This window comes from Syngnathus floridae, chromosome 13, assembly GCF_059516105.1.
Source record: "Syngnathus floridae isolate MCC-2025c chromosome 13, RoL_Sflo_1.0, whole genome shotgun sequence".
Classification (NCBI taxonomy): domain Eukaryota; kingdom Metazoa; phylum Chordata; class Actinopteri; order Syngnathiformes; family Syngnathidae; genus Syngnathus; species Syngnathus floridae.
The window spans coordinates 8,264,980-8,277,004 of NC_142425.1; the positions used below are offsets into that span (position 1 = coordinate 8,264,980).

Below are 12,025 nucleotides of genomic sequence, written 5' to 3' on the forward strand. Positions count from 1 at the left end.
CATCCATCCATCCATCCATCCATCCATCCATCTATCTATCTATCTATCTATCTATCTATCTATCTATCTATCTATCTATCTATCTATCTATCGCTATCATAGACAAAATCAGATTTTTTTTAGGTTAGACGAGCTAAAAATGAAACTGCGCTCTGGTATGTTGCCTTAAATCATTTTTTGTGCTATGTTTTTAACACAGAGGCTTTTTGGAGAAAACGCCAAGGTCAGTGGGCACAGTTCTATTTTAAACAGGGAACAACAACATGTCAGGCCACTGACATGAATAAGTGGTCCATGCGAATGGTTTCCTCTCGCAGGATGTAGTAGGCAGGGAAATATATTTGTTCATTCGCTGAACACTAGCTTCTTCTCACAACTGCAAACAAACCATTTGGCTTGGGCAAATACATACAGTTCTTTCAGACAGAGCAAGAACCTTTCACTAATGACGCTCATTTCCCAGACTTTGAGCACACACTTGGGGATGTGAACCAAATGTCAGCATGTCTGTGTGGTTATGTGTCAGCACATTCAGCGACTTAAATAGTTGTAAACAGCATCAGAGAAAGGAAACTTTTAATTTACAGTCGTGACTGACCATCCATCTTCTAAAGACTATATAACTTATTCTCACTCTGGTCGTCTCCCTGGACTGGTTGCCAGCCAATCACGTATAGAAATTAAAATTCAGAAGAGGCACAAAACTGCTGAACCAACGTTACAAGAATTAATTTTCTACATTTTTTCCACACAAATCAACTCACTTGTAATTTTAATATTATTGAGGTTTGTTCTGCACATCCTTCCAAATGCCCCCCCGCCCCCCCCAACAAAAAAATTAGGCCTACTCACATTGTATAGGGCCGTATTCGTAATTTGGCATCGGTAATTTTGAATTTAAATATATTTGCATTTTTTTTTTCTTTTCCCGCGATTTTTATGTGCAATTTTTCCCTTTTTTTGGGCGGAAGATGAAGAATTATTCTCTCATAATGGGGAGTTGTTAAATAACAAATCATGAACGATAAGGAAACCATTGTTAACTGTTTTCATTGCATGTTAATTAAAATGAATGTTTATTGGCGGATGTACAAGTTGATATTAATATCCGCCTCCAAACACATTTATATTTCAATTTTCATAATCTGTGAAGAGTTCATTTAGGCTTTAGCGATGATTATCTGATTTCGGCTCCCATCAGCATTAACTTTAACAACATCTCATTCATATCAGATCTATTTGTCCATTTTATCTGCATCTACTTTTGCAAGCAAATTTCCTTCCTCAGGTACAGTGAGGATTTCCAAGATTGTTGCGTCATCGTTGGCTCGGACACTTGTTGACTGCGAGCCTCTCGCACACGTCAAGATAAGAACAGTGTGCTGACGTACATATTTCAATGCTGCCTTCCTTCTTGGCTTGCGGCTCTGTGAAATGTCTCTCCCTCTTGCCATATGGGGTGGAGAAGGAATGCTGACGGGCAGCTCTGTTCGTCTCGTACGCCCCGCAGGCCTAACACGACGACCTTCCCTCAGCAAATAGTCGCCTGAGGGGAAAAAGAGGAGGAGGAGAAGGCTGTGTCCCAGTCTTTTCCGATTCACCCTTACAGAAGGAGTTCAATCGTGGTCCATTCAGGCCCAGAAGTATTTGGGCAATGGCAGATTTTTTACTATTTTGCCTTAATCATTGTATGGTGGCACACAGCTTTTCTGCAAGCAGAATTCGGACCGAATAATCAGGACTGACAACATGAGCAAATCAAAGCAATATAGGAAAACCTGCTAAATTAGCGAATAAAAACAAAAGAAAAAAAATTACATTATGTGGGTGAATGAAAACAAAAGAAAAAAAATCACATTATGTGGTTTTTCAAATTATCAGATACTCAATTGGAGAAATTGGTACAAGTTATTAATCATGCGTGGAAAATTATTGCTGAAAGGTGAACAATGAAATGGCCATTTAATGAGGGATTGCGCAATCTGTGGTGAATTTTAAGTATGTCTGCTATTAAAATGAAGAGGACAGCAGAATGGCACACTGTTAAATTCTTTATTAAATACATAGGAACAGTTCATACATTAAAAAGCACTTTTATAAATACATACTTATCAGGGTAAAAAAAAGGCACATCTTAATACATACAAGATTTTTTTTTAACACAGCACTTGCATTTTCTTTGCTATTCCATTCTAATCCGTTTGAGTTTTATTTCTTACACCGTAGAAAACATCCTCAGGAAAAAAACCCAAATAATTTAAAATTTCACTGCAACATTTTTAAAGAACTACTTCAGCAGCAGGACGTGCCATTGTGCTGTCACTCAGGTCAGCTCCTGTTAAACAAGAAATTCGTCTTTTAATAGTTCATGTTGGAATCTCTCAAATATTTTCCTCAAGTAAACAAAAAGCAACTCACTTTGCAATCCTGCAGTTTGTCGCTTGCACGTAGCTTCCCGTGTAGCGGATGTCACACTTCGCCACGTTGTTGGAGAAATCCGACTCCTCGACGAGTTTATAGGGGTTCACGGTCACCTTGGGAAAAATGTAGAAACACTGAGCATAAGAAATTTCATGGGTCGTTTTCCATTTGCGTTACCTGGAGCGTGTAGTTTCCAGGTGGAACATCAGTGATATCAATCCATTGGCAGTCGATGTTGGCGTGATAGGTGTCAAAGCAACCAGGACTAAGCCCCTGATGTTGGTCAAAAGAAATACAGATTAGTTTCATCCATGATTGATTATGACATCCTTCTAATTCCTCTTCAAGCGGACCTGTGTGTGAGCCGTGCAGGCAAATCGTCTCCGCACACCACGTTCACATGACGTGTCCTCCAGACAGAAACTAGCTTTGTGGCCCTCGGCCACTTTGCGTCCATTGGAGGTATCCAGCAGGTCATAGTTACTAAAGGCCTCCATGCTATGGTAGTGCCTGCAGCAGGAAGACAGAATAAACATATAATGCACAATATGGGAATGAATTAAATGAGCAGTGAAGTTACCGATGGCAGCTATGCCATTCCCACTGGTGTCTGGGTTTCTTTGGGAGGAAGTCCGCTGTTCCTTGGTTCTTCACACGCTGGGGGAATCTGAGAAGAACCCTGTAATCCAGGTCTCTCACACTCGGATGGTAGGCAGACCTGCATGTCGTAAAATGTCAGTAGATGCGACTTAATTTCAAATATGATGCAATGCATAATATTTTATGCTTTGACGGTTTTGCGTGCTGCATTCATCTCCTTTGTTTTACTTGGCAAGGAAATGTTTGGCGTGTGCCAGCTGGTGTGCCACTCAGCCGCCAAGTGGGCAACAGGCCAGCACACATCCTAATGTTGCGCAACTCAAAGGGGAGACTATGTTTCCTCCCTTTCATACGCATCAGCAGCATTAAATTGGATGAAATGATCCAAGGTGGTAAAGTGCCAGAAGTGCTCACATCACTGACTGTGATGCGGTTCATCCTTGGTTTCATCAGAACATAACATATTTTTTTTACATGTGTTTGAGGATTTTGTTATGGCCCAATGAAACCAAAGTTGGACTTTTTAACCATAATTCCAAAAGTTGTGTTTTGGTGCAAACACAGAAATGGTCAACACCAATACTACGTAGATGTGTTGTGGAAGCAGCATCTACTGTGGCTGGTTTTTTTTTCTTCCCCCAGATCGACCTGAGATCTTGGTGGAGGGAATTATAAACCGTTCCGAATAGCAGTCAGGATTAGCACAAATCTTTTAGGCTGTCTTTTATTTGGAATGTGATTAGTGAATTTGGAAAACAGCCACATCCCAGTTAAGAGGGTGTGCACACTTATGCAACAACACGCTCTCAATTTTTTATTTTTAAAAGATTTTCAAAGATTCATTGCTGAGGTTATAGAGCATATTAATGCTTGGAATTTTTTTGAAATTATTTATTTTGGCCTCAGTTTTTTTTTAAATATAAAAAATATGGTATTTGAAAAGGGTGTGTAGACTTTATATAACTGCTATGTTCTTTGGATAATATAATGTGTGATTTGCATCGTGGTCCTCTCATCTGACAAATTATAATATATAATATAAATATAGTGTACCTGGATAGGCAGTTCTCCTCAGCGGCACAGTGGAGTGCAAACATCTGCACTCGCTGGATGTATGACGCAGCTTGGATGTAGTACGGGTCAGGAATCAAGTCTGGGAGACCTGTGGAAGAAAAATACAATACTCATGTGAAGTACAGTAGAATCTCTACTGAATTAATCAAGTCTCTTAATGTCCAAAGAGGACGTAGGAATTTATTTGTGGTGATTTGATATTGATCTTTATTAACTGCCTCACAGTTCTTTTCCTGCATGTTCTCCGGCTACTTCTGCTTCTTCTGACATTCAGAAACATGCATGTTCGTTCACTGAAGAATAAATTGTCCCATGATTTATTGTGCTCAATGCGTCGTACCGTTATGGAAGAAGTTGGTATTGTGGCCCAGTCCTGGTTGAACTGGTCGTGCGGGGACCCTGTTCCTTTGGTCCGGAGGGTAAACGTTGTAGAAAACGGAGTTCCTATGCTGGGTGCCGTTTGGATCCCGCCTTGGCTCGGTCGTGTTGGTGCGGATCGGATCGTTCCTCTGTTGAGTGTAATGTACCTCGACTACGTTTCTGGACAGGATCACCGGTGCTTCAGTGGCTTCTGGTTCTGCTCTCTGCTGTGTGTTTGGAGCTCTTTCATCATTATTGGCCATCGTGGGGCGAGGTGTCGGGTTTGAGGGTTGGGGTCTGTGCGTAAGATCCAAAGACGGCTGCGTGGTTGCACCGGTGTTGCCGGAAGAGGAGCTTGGTCCTCCACCGGAGAACTCCTGATTGGTAAAGGCCACTGTGCTGCTGGGTGACCACGCTTGGTCCCTTGGGATTAAATTCTGATCTGCATCGGCAGCGTTCACCTGACCCAGATCTCCGGGTGTTCTTCTCGACGGAGGCGGGAGTTGACCTCGGTTCATGGTGGTCAACAGGACCTGGGTTCGGCCCCTGGACTGCGCAGGGGCTCGGTACTGTGTCCCTGTGCTCAGCAAGCTGTAGACCCTGCCGTTGTTCTCCCACTCGAACCTGTGCTTCCACGGGTTGAGTCGTGCGCGTGAAGGATGGCGATGCTGCGCGTTACTCAGGCGCACCACAACATCCAGGAGGCAAAGGAGCAGAAAGGCAAATTTCTTCATCTCAAACTTCTTCTGTTGACTTCGATGAGGTCCAGTACAGTGCTGCACAAACCTGTAAATGGGAATGGGCTGCAATAGGCTCCTGTTATAAACACACAAGCCATTCTGTCACAGGTCCGTGACACATTTTGGGCAAATGTTTGTCTTGAGACTATTATGAGTCACTTGACAGCACACAGTCAACAAGCGCAGACCTCCGCTCAGTGATTTAGAACAGGGGGTAGGCAAACTTTTTTTGCTCAATGAAGGGCCCCATTTTTAAAAGTAACAAATGAGCCTGGTTAATGGAAAAGGTTTAAAACATATATAGTATATTTTTAAATAATTAAACGTAAAAGCCAAATAATTTAGCTTAACAATAATCCATTTACATATTATTTATAATTAATGTATTCATAGTTATGTAACCACTAACCTAATTTAAAATATTTTTGGTGTATTTTGCTAATATGTTTAATTGTATTATTTACAATAATTATGGATTCGATATGTAGCGTCGCCAAAACAAACAAATTAAGAGAAAAAGGATGCTGACACATCCTGCACATGTTTTGGATGTGATGAAGAGAAAGTGCGGGGCAATAAGAAACGGGCAACATCACAAGCAGTGTTGTTTTTTGGCAGGTGGCCGCAAAGGAGAACTTGCTAAGTGTGGTTTAATAGTTTGCTGTCGGTCAATGCGTCACTCATTAGCGTTTGTATGGTACGTTTGCGCCCCCTTGTGGAGTTACTATGTATAGAAGAGATGGAGGTTGGAGAGAATATAACTGTAAAGAGGTGGCTCTTTTTATCAGTTCCTGCATTCTTATTTGTTTATCATTCACTATAAAGTCCACACCAGTGTGTCTTTCGTGTGTGTGCATGTGTGAAAGTGTGTTTGTTTTGGTGGTGGGGAGGATGGCGTCAAAGGGGTTTCTCAAACAAGGCATTCATTCAAACTCGGAAAACCACTGATCAGAAGCAGGCAGGCAGGCACTGGAGCAGAATCAAGAGGGGAAGGGGAAGTAGGGAGGCCAAGACTGTCATGGAGAAGATCGGTCAGAGCAAAGCCAAGAAAAACAGACAAACATGGGCCCAGAGGAAGAAATATTAAAATCCGAATCTGTCGGACCAGCCTTAAGTAGTTGGTTCTAGTTGCCATATTTTATGAACCTGTGTGAATTTTCATAAATAATACAATAGTTGGACACAAGTGAAAACGTCTTGATGCATCTACAAATACTGTTATATAGCTTTTTTTTAGAAACGTCCAAAAAGCTTTACTGACTTTGATAGCAAATAGCTCGAGCGTGTCTTCAACAAGGTACAATGGAATGTTTCCACCACATGGTGGCAGTAGACGCCCACAAAAATCAATAACAGCGTTCAAATTGATAGACAATACAAGACTGTATCAATAATTGTTTTTACTACTCTCGCTGTTGCTTGGCGTTTTTGAAGAGATTACTAAATGTACCAATTTAACATTAATTAATTTAATTAATTTAGCGTTTATTTAATTTGTTATTCACTGCATTGTTCTGGCCACTTTGTCGTATATTCTGATATGATTAGTAGTTAGTAGTGGTCATCAATTCATCACTATCATTAAAATAATATAATTAAGGTGGAAGTTAAGTTGGAGCCTATTCCAGTTGAGTTAGGTAGAGCAGTTGTGGACACCCTGGACCAACTCGTCCACTAATCTATCTTTGTGACTTTGAGAGGCCAAAAAAGGCCTAGACCTCCAGGGTCCTTTTTTCCACCAGCACCACAAAAGCACGTCTAAATATAGCAACACATGGTATCAAGCACTCACAGCCTCTAAACAATTTGTAAATATAAATCCACTAAGTTTGAGCGATGCAGATACTCTAGCAGGGTTGAATCACAAGGTCCAGACCGACAGTGGTCTTGTGGCAGTCTGGAACCACATGAGCACAATTCCTCCGCTATGTCGGAATGCTTCTCATAGTCCCGTATTGTACTCACCCTTAGCTCTCATAACCTCTTGGCTGACGTGACGTTTCCCGGCACGTCTCACACAGGGCAATGTGATGCCGTCAATGAGTGAGCCTCAAACTCACTCTGGGGATTGAAAGGTCATACTTCTGAAAAGGCCAAATGGAAACAAAATTAATTCCTAATCATTCTGAAGGTCAGACTACAATCTTGTTCCGAACATGTTTTAACAGCTCTTTCGTTTCAAATACGGTGTCCGGACTTGTTGCGTTGATTTTTATTCCCAGTTTCACAATAAATAAAATAAATGCTTCCAATGCCCATTCTTTGAATAGTAAACACAGTTTAAAAGATTAATGCGGCTCTTTATAAATGTGCTTTCATCCACTCACAAGTGTAACAAGGAAAGTCTGTTCAGGAAAAAAAAACGTCTAGACAGAATTTGTTTTCACTGTAAAGCAGCTTGGGATAATGTAGCCATTGTGCTCACATTCTCCTCCCGTTAGTTTTAGTAGCTATTCTACTCACAGGAGCACACGTAGATGACTGACACCATAGACCGCGACCTTGATGACTCTTTAACATGGTTTGCGTGTACTTGATGAGGGGATTTTAAATGTGAGCGTGTGCTCGTCTGCAGGTTTGACTCACTCACACTGCTGTCACTTTTAGCACCGGGAAGCCAAGCCAGCGCCTTTTCCGACCACGTCCACCTGTTAGGTCGTCACAACAATCCCCTTGTCACTCCCGTTTCCACAAGACATTTATATGTCACATTGCGCAAAGCCGCAGCTGATGTCAAGAATACTGTTTCAATAATGAGTGACGACAATAAACAGATAAATGACACCTATTTGAGGTGAACTGCAGCAGTGATTCCGTACAAGGTGACGTTAGCGATGGGAAGTTGTGCCATAGTCACAACTTTAACACTGGCATGGAAATAGGAGTTTAGAACATAATAAATGTATAGATAGATGTCCACTAAATAAATTACCAATTGCAATGACTCATAATGAAAATACAGACCATGTATGAGGGGCTGTGTTGACCTTAGAATAGAAAAAAAAAAAAGATACATGAAGTGATTGTAGCCTATTTTTATAATATGAACAATGTCAACACGTGTCTTATAACCTCACGTGTTGGCAATCAGCTGCTAATATGCTAAATCTCGTTGTGACTCATGCCAGCATTCCACTCGAGGTTAAACACGGTGGTATTTAAAAGCGGGTGTTAAGAAGATTTATCCAAGGCATCCAAGTGAGTAGGTGAAGCTCTCAAAACATACTCGGAGTCAATGTGCTGGAAAGGAAAACAGTGACAACTTTATTTCAGCTAGCTGTGCTATGAAGGTCTAGCTATAATCAGGATATACAAATGGCACCGATTCTGCAAGGCATGAGAGAAGTAGGACAGAGTTAAAATCACCTTTTAATAATTCTCCTGAAGATGAAATGACTGTATGCTGACCTACTGCAGTATATTGTTTTGATGCCATCAGGTCAGAGGTCGGGAAGTACACAATCAATCTGGAATGACTTCTCTAACGGACATATTAGGAAAATTATTAGAAACTTTTGTAGAGGCAGTCTGAAAGTTATAGTGAAAACGAAACAAAAGACAATTTTAGGCATTATTTGTTGACGCAAAAAAAATTATTAGCTAAAAAGATGACTCAGATGCTTGATATTCATAGCCAACGTGAATACATTTTTATTGATGCAAGAAGAATGTGATTGGCTTGCAAAGGGTCCAGTGTAAATTACAGATCGGTTCAACACTGACTTTGACCAAACAAAAATTATGATAAGTTAAAACATTTATGTATAAAAAAATAATTAAAGAAATCCTTGGCGCTATTTACAAGTATTTGTGCAGCACTGAAGTGCGCTTTCTTGATGCTGCAAGAAAACAGAAAAACAAAATGTTAGACAGTTGGCCATGTAAAAACAGCTTTTAAATTGTTTCCTCAATCTTCTTCATCCACCGTAAAGGATAGTCCTAGAAGTCAGAGCTCTCACCTATAAACGATTAAGCAGGTTGTTCTGAATGTCCTCATACACTTGGTTGTAGAGGTCTTCTTTGCTTTTCAAGCCATCCAGATACTCTGTGAAACAAAGAAAACCTTCCGTTAAAAATATAACTTCGACGAGTTGTGAAATACTGGTGATTCTTTATCAATTTTTGCTAAGTTTACCAATATCTAAGCAGCTGTCTTCCATTTCCCTGCGGTGCTTGAGGTACATTGGCCAAACGTGGCCGTCAAACAGGCCAGGAGGATCTGGGATCGTGTATTGTCTTGTACTGAAAACAAGAAAGACATTTTGTTTGAAATGCAACATTTATCGGGACAGGACGGGGGCAGGAATTGCGTTGTAGTTGAAATTTCAGGGAAACAAATTACCTTCTCCTTTTCTTGCATTCTTCATAAGGAATGGTGATGCAATAACACTTGTCAAAAACATCCAGTAGCCTTCTGCAGGGGCACACGTGAGAAGGCGATTAGATGCGTGCACGTGAGCATGCGTTTGCACTGCTTATCGTTGCTTTCATAGTGAATACCATTTCTCTTTAACTGCTTATCTCTAGCTCCAGGAGCTCACATAGTACACTCGATGTGCATAGATAGGTCAGATGACTTCAGTCATGACCTCCACATCCCTAAATAACTCCAAGGTCAGCCATCCACTCGGGTAAATAAACATAGCACTTCTTTTTGAATGTTTTGTATCAGGATAAAAATATAAAAATAAGAAGCAAACCACAAATAGGTTATCTCATTTTGACCGAACTTACGGGTCATTGTAGAGCAGGAAGCCCTCCACAATCAGAATGTGGATCTGCTCATCCGGGTTGGCAACGTCGGAGGAAGACGAGAAGGGGACACCATGCGAGCGGGCAAACTTCACTGGATTCTCTATCCAGCCTTTGACGGTGTTGATCATGGCATCCATGTCCAAAGCTGTGATCACTGCGGAGCAACATTACAGAAACAGAACGGGCAGAACATTAGCAAAGACAAAACAAGAATTGTGGAGTAAACGTAGTTATTTTGGCAATGTCCAAATGGGGGGACTCTTTTTGAGGTTTAAAAGAGGGGCTGGCGGTCTTCAGTGAGGTCTTACCATCCCATTGTCTAAAGCCGTCCTCCCCGACTTCTATCTGATCAGGTTTCTGAAATAACAGTCACCAATAAAACATTGCTGCAACTTCACAGCCATCTAAACACGCGAAGAGGGTTGGGAACAGTAAGTATTGTCAAGAGAGATGAAGGAGATGTTTTGGGCCAAGTTAATTGCGCAGTGTTCCGAGAGTTAAAAAAAAAAAAAAAAAAAGTAAACTATCTGGAAGATGTGTTGGTTCTTCAATATATTCCCACAATAAATGGGGGATTCGGTGTACAACCAATAGAAGTATGGCTGAAGCATTTACAAAGATAAGCAGATGTTGGCATGGTTATGAGGTGGGTGGGGGGTGAACTGTTTTTGCATTAGATTGTACTATATATTGAGATAATGAAAAATGACTGGGAAACACCATACAACACTAAATAAACTTCTGCTTCCTAAAACTCACCTTGAAAAAGTCATCCTGATGCACTACACAGCAGTTGGGCAACGTCTTCATCAACTTATCAGTCAAGGTGGTTTTGCCACCATTAGTGACTCTGCATAACAGAAGAAAATGTACTACCATGTAAAACTTGGTAATAGTTGTTGGTAGTGCAGGACAAAAAGTGGGAAGATGTGACTAAACCTTGGGCGGGACATTTGAATTGTGAGTTATCTAAAATATGGAGGTAGATTCAAACAACCTTTGACCAAAATTGTAAAGTGCAGTAAACTTTAATTTTCCTTTCATGCATGTGTTTCATCATCTTTGAGAGGGAAACTACTTTTATGAAAAATAATTTTCGAAGTGGCCCAAAACTTTTGGGTAGTAGAGTTTCCATTTAGTCATTGGACTACATTTACTTATGATAAAATAATTTTTCAACAACAGTGAGTTGTAAATGTAAACATGGCGCCACGTGTTCTACGACTACGACCACAACTACTATTAGACAAGGCAGGACTGCTAAAATATATTCAAAGCACAAATGTTTTTGGTAAACGTAAATACAAATACATTTCCGCCATGTTAAATGATAAATGTCGATAAGTCTGAGCCGTTCAGTCAAAGTTAGTGTTTTGAATCTCCCTCCATTTTGGGGTGAAATCTCGCGGTAACATTTGAAACATCCCGCTCATTTCAACGTGATAAACCATAGATGCTGGACGTGAATTTAAACGGGGCAGAGTTTGAACCAAATATACGTCATATTGTGGTAATGTAAGCGAGACATACATATGATAATTTAATGATCGAATTAACAAATAAAGCTGGCATTACAATTCCAAAGACTTACCCGCCAATTCCTATGACGTATTTCATCTTTTCGTCTCTTCTCAGATGTCCTTCTCAAATGAAGAAAATCAAGTCTTGTTGTTTCTAAACAAACCCCAAAATACTATTATATATTTTTTCTTTCTCTGGGCTAGACGTTCTATCCCTAATCTTACTACTTCATTGAAGTTGAGCCTGAGCCGCTTCAATTTATATCGTCTTGAATATGCGTGACGTCACAGCTGACGTCGATGAGCTTGCGCCTGATTTTCCTAGTGGAGATACGTCAGTACACCTCGGCCAATCAGGTGATCCTGAGCCGTAACCTCCAGCCAATCAAAACCAGCGAATTGTCATGTATTTCCATATTTCTTTGCACCTGTTTATATCCATCATTCTTGGTCAGTCCTGTAATATTCCTATAGTGACGCTGATGTAACAGCAGTGTGGAAAACTCCCGTTAGATTAGTCAAAAAGTTGTATTTATATTTTTCATTATTTCTTTA

The 12,025-nt window shown here is 40.6% G+C and overlaps 2 protein-coding genes across 3 annotated transcripts; both read right to left on the reverse strand.

The window, feature by feature from the left end:
• Positions 1–2,094: 2,094 nt before the first annotated feature.
• On the reverse strand, positions 2,095–5,263 carry loxl5a (lysyl oxidase-like 5a). Of its 2 annotated transcripts, XM_088393984.1 has the most exons (7): positions 4,436–5,252; positions 4,075–4,183; positions 3,002–3,139; positions 2,775–2,931; positions 2,599–2,694; positions 2,419–2,534; positions 2,095–2,335 (listed from the first exon to the last, which is right to left on the reverse strand). In XM_088393984.1, exons 1-7 carry the CDS (start codon positions 5,187–5,189, stop codon positions 2,329–2,331), a joined length of 1,377 nt encoding a protein of 458 aa, XP_088250110.1. In that variant the 5' UTR covers positions 5,190–5,252; the 3' UTR covers positions 2,095–2,328. The 2 variants fall into 2 exon arrangements, with proteins under 2 accessions (XP_088250110.1, XP_088250109.1); XM_088393983.1 differs by lacking the exon at positions 2,095–2,335 and having other exon boundaries at positions 2,415–2,534; positions 4,436–5,263.
• Positions 5,264–8,822: 3,559 nt separating this feature from the next.
• Positions 8,823–11,744, reverse strand: mibp (muscle-specific beta 1 integrin binding protein). The gene is made up of 8 exons (XM_088394973.1): positions 11,542–11,744; positions 10,710–10,800; positions 10,259–10,307; positions 9,930–10,104; positions 9,538–9,609; positions 9,331–9,437; positions 9,155–9,240; positions 8,823–9,034 (listed from the first exon to the last, which is right to left on the reverse strand). The coding sequence occupies exons 1-7, from the start codon at positions 11,565–11,567 to the stop codon at positions 9,155–9,157; spliced, it is 606 nt and encodes a 201-aa protein (XP_088251099.1). The 5' UTR covers positions 11,568–11,744; the 3' UTR covers positions 8,823–9,034.
• Positions 11,745–12,025: the final 281 nt, after the last annotated feature.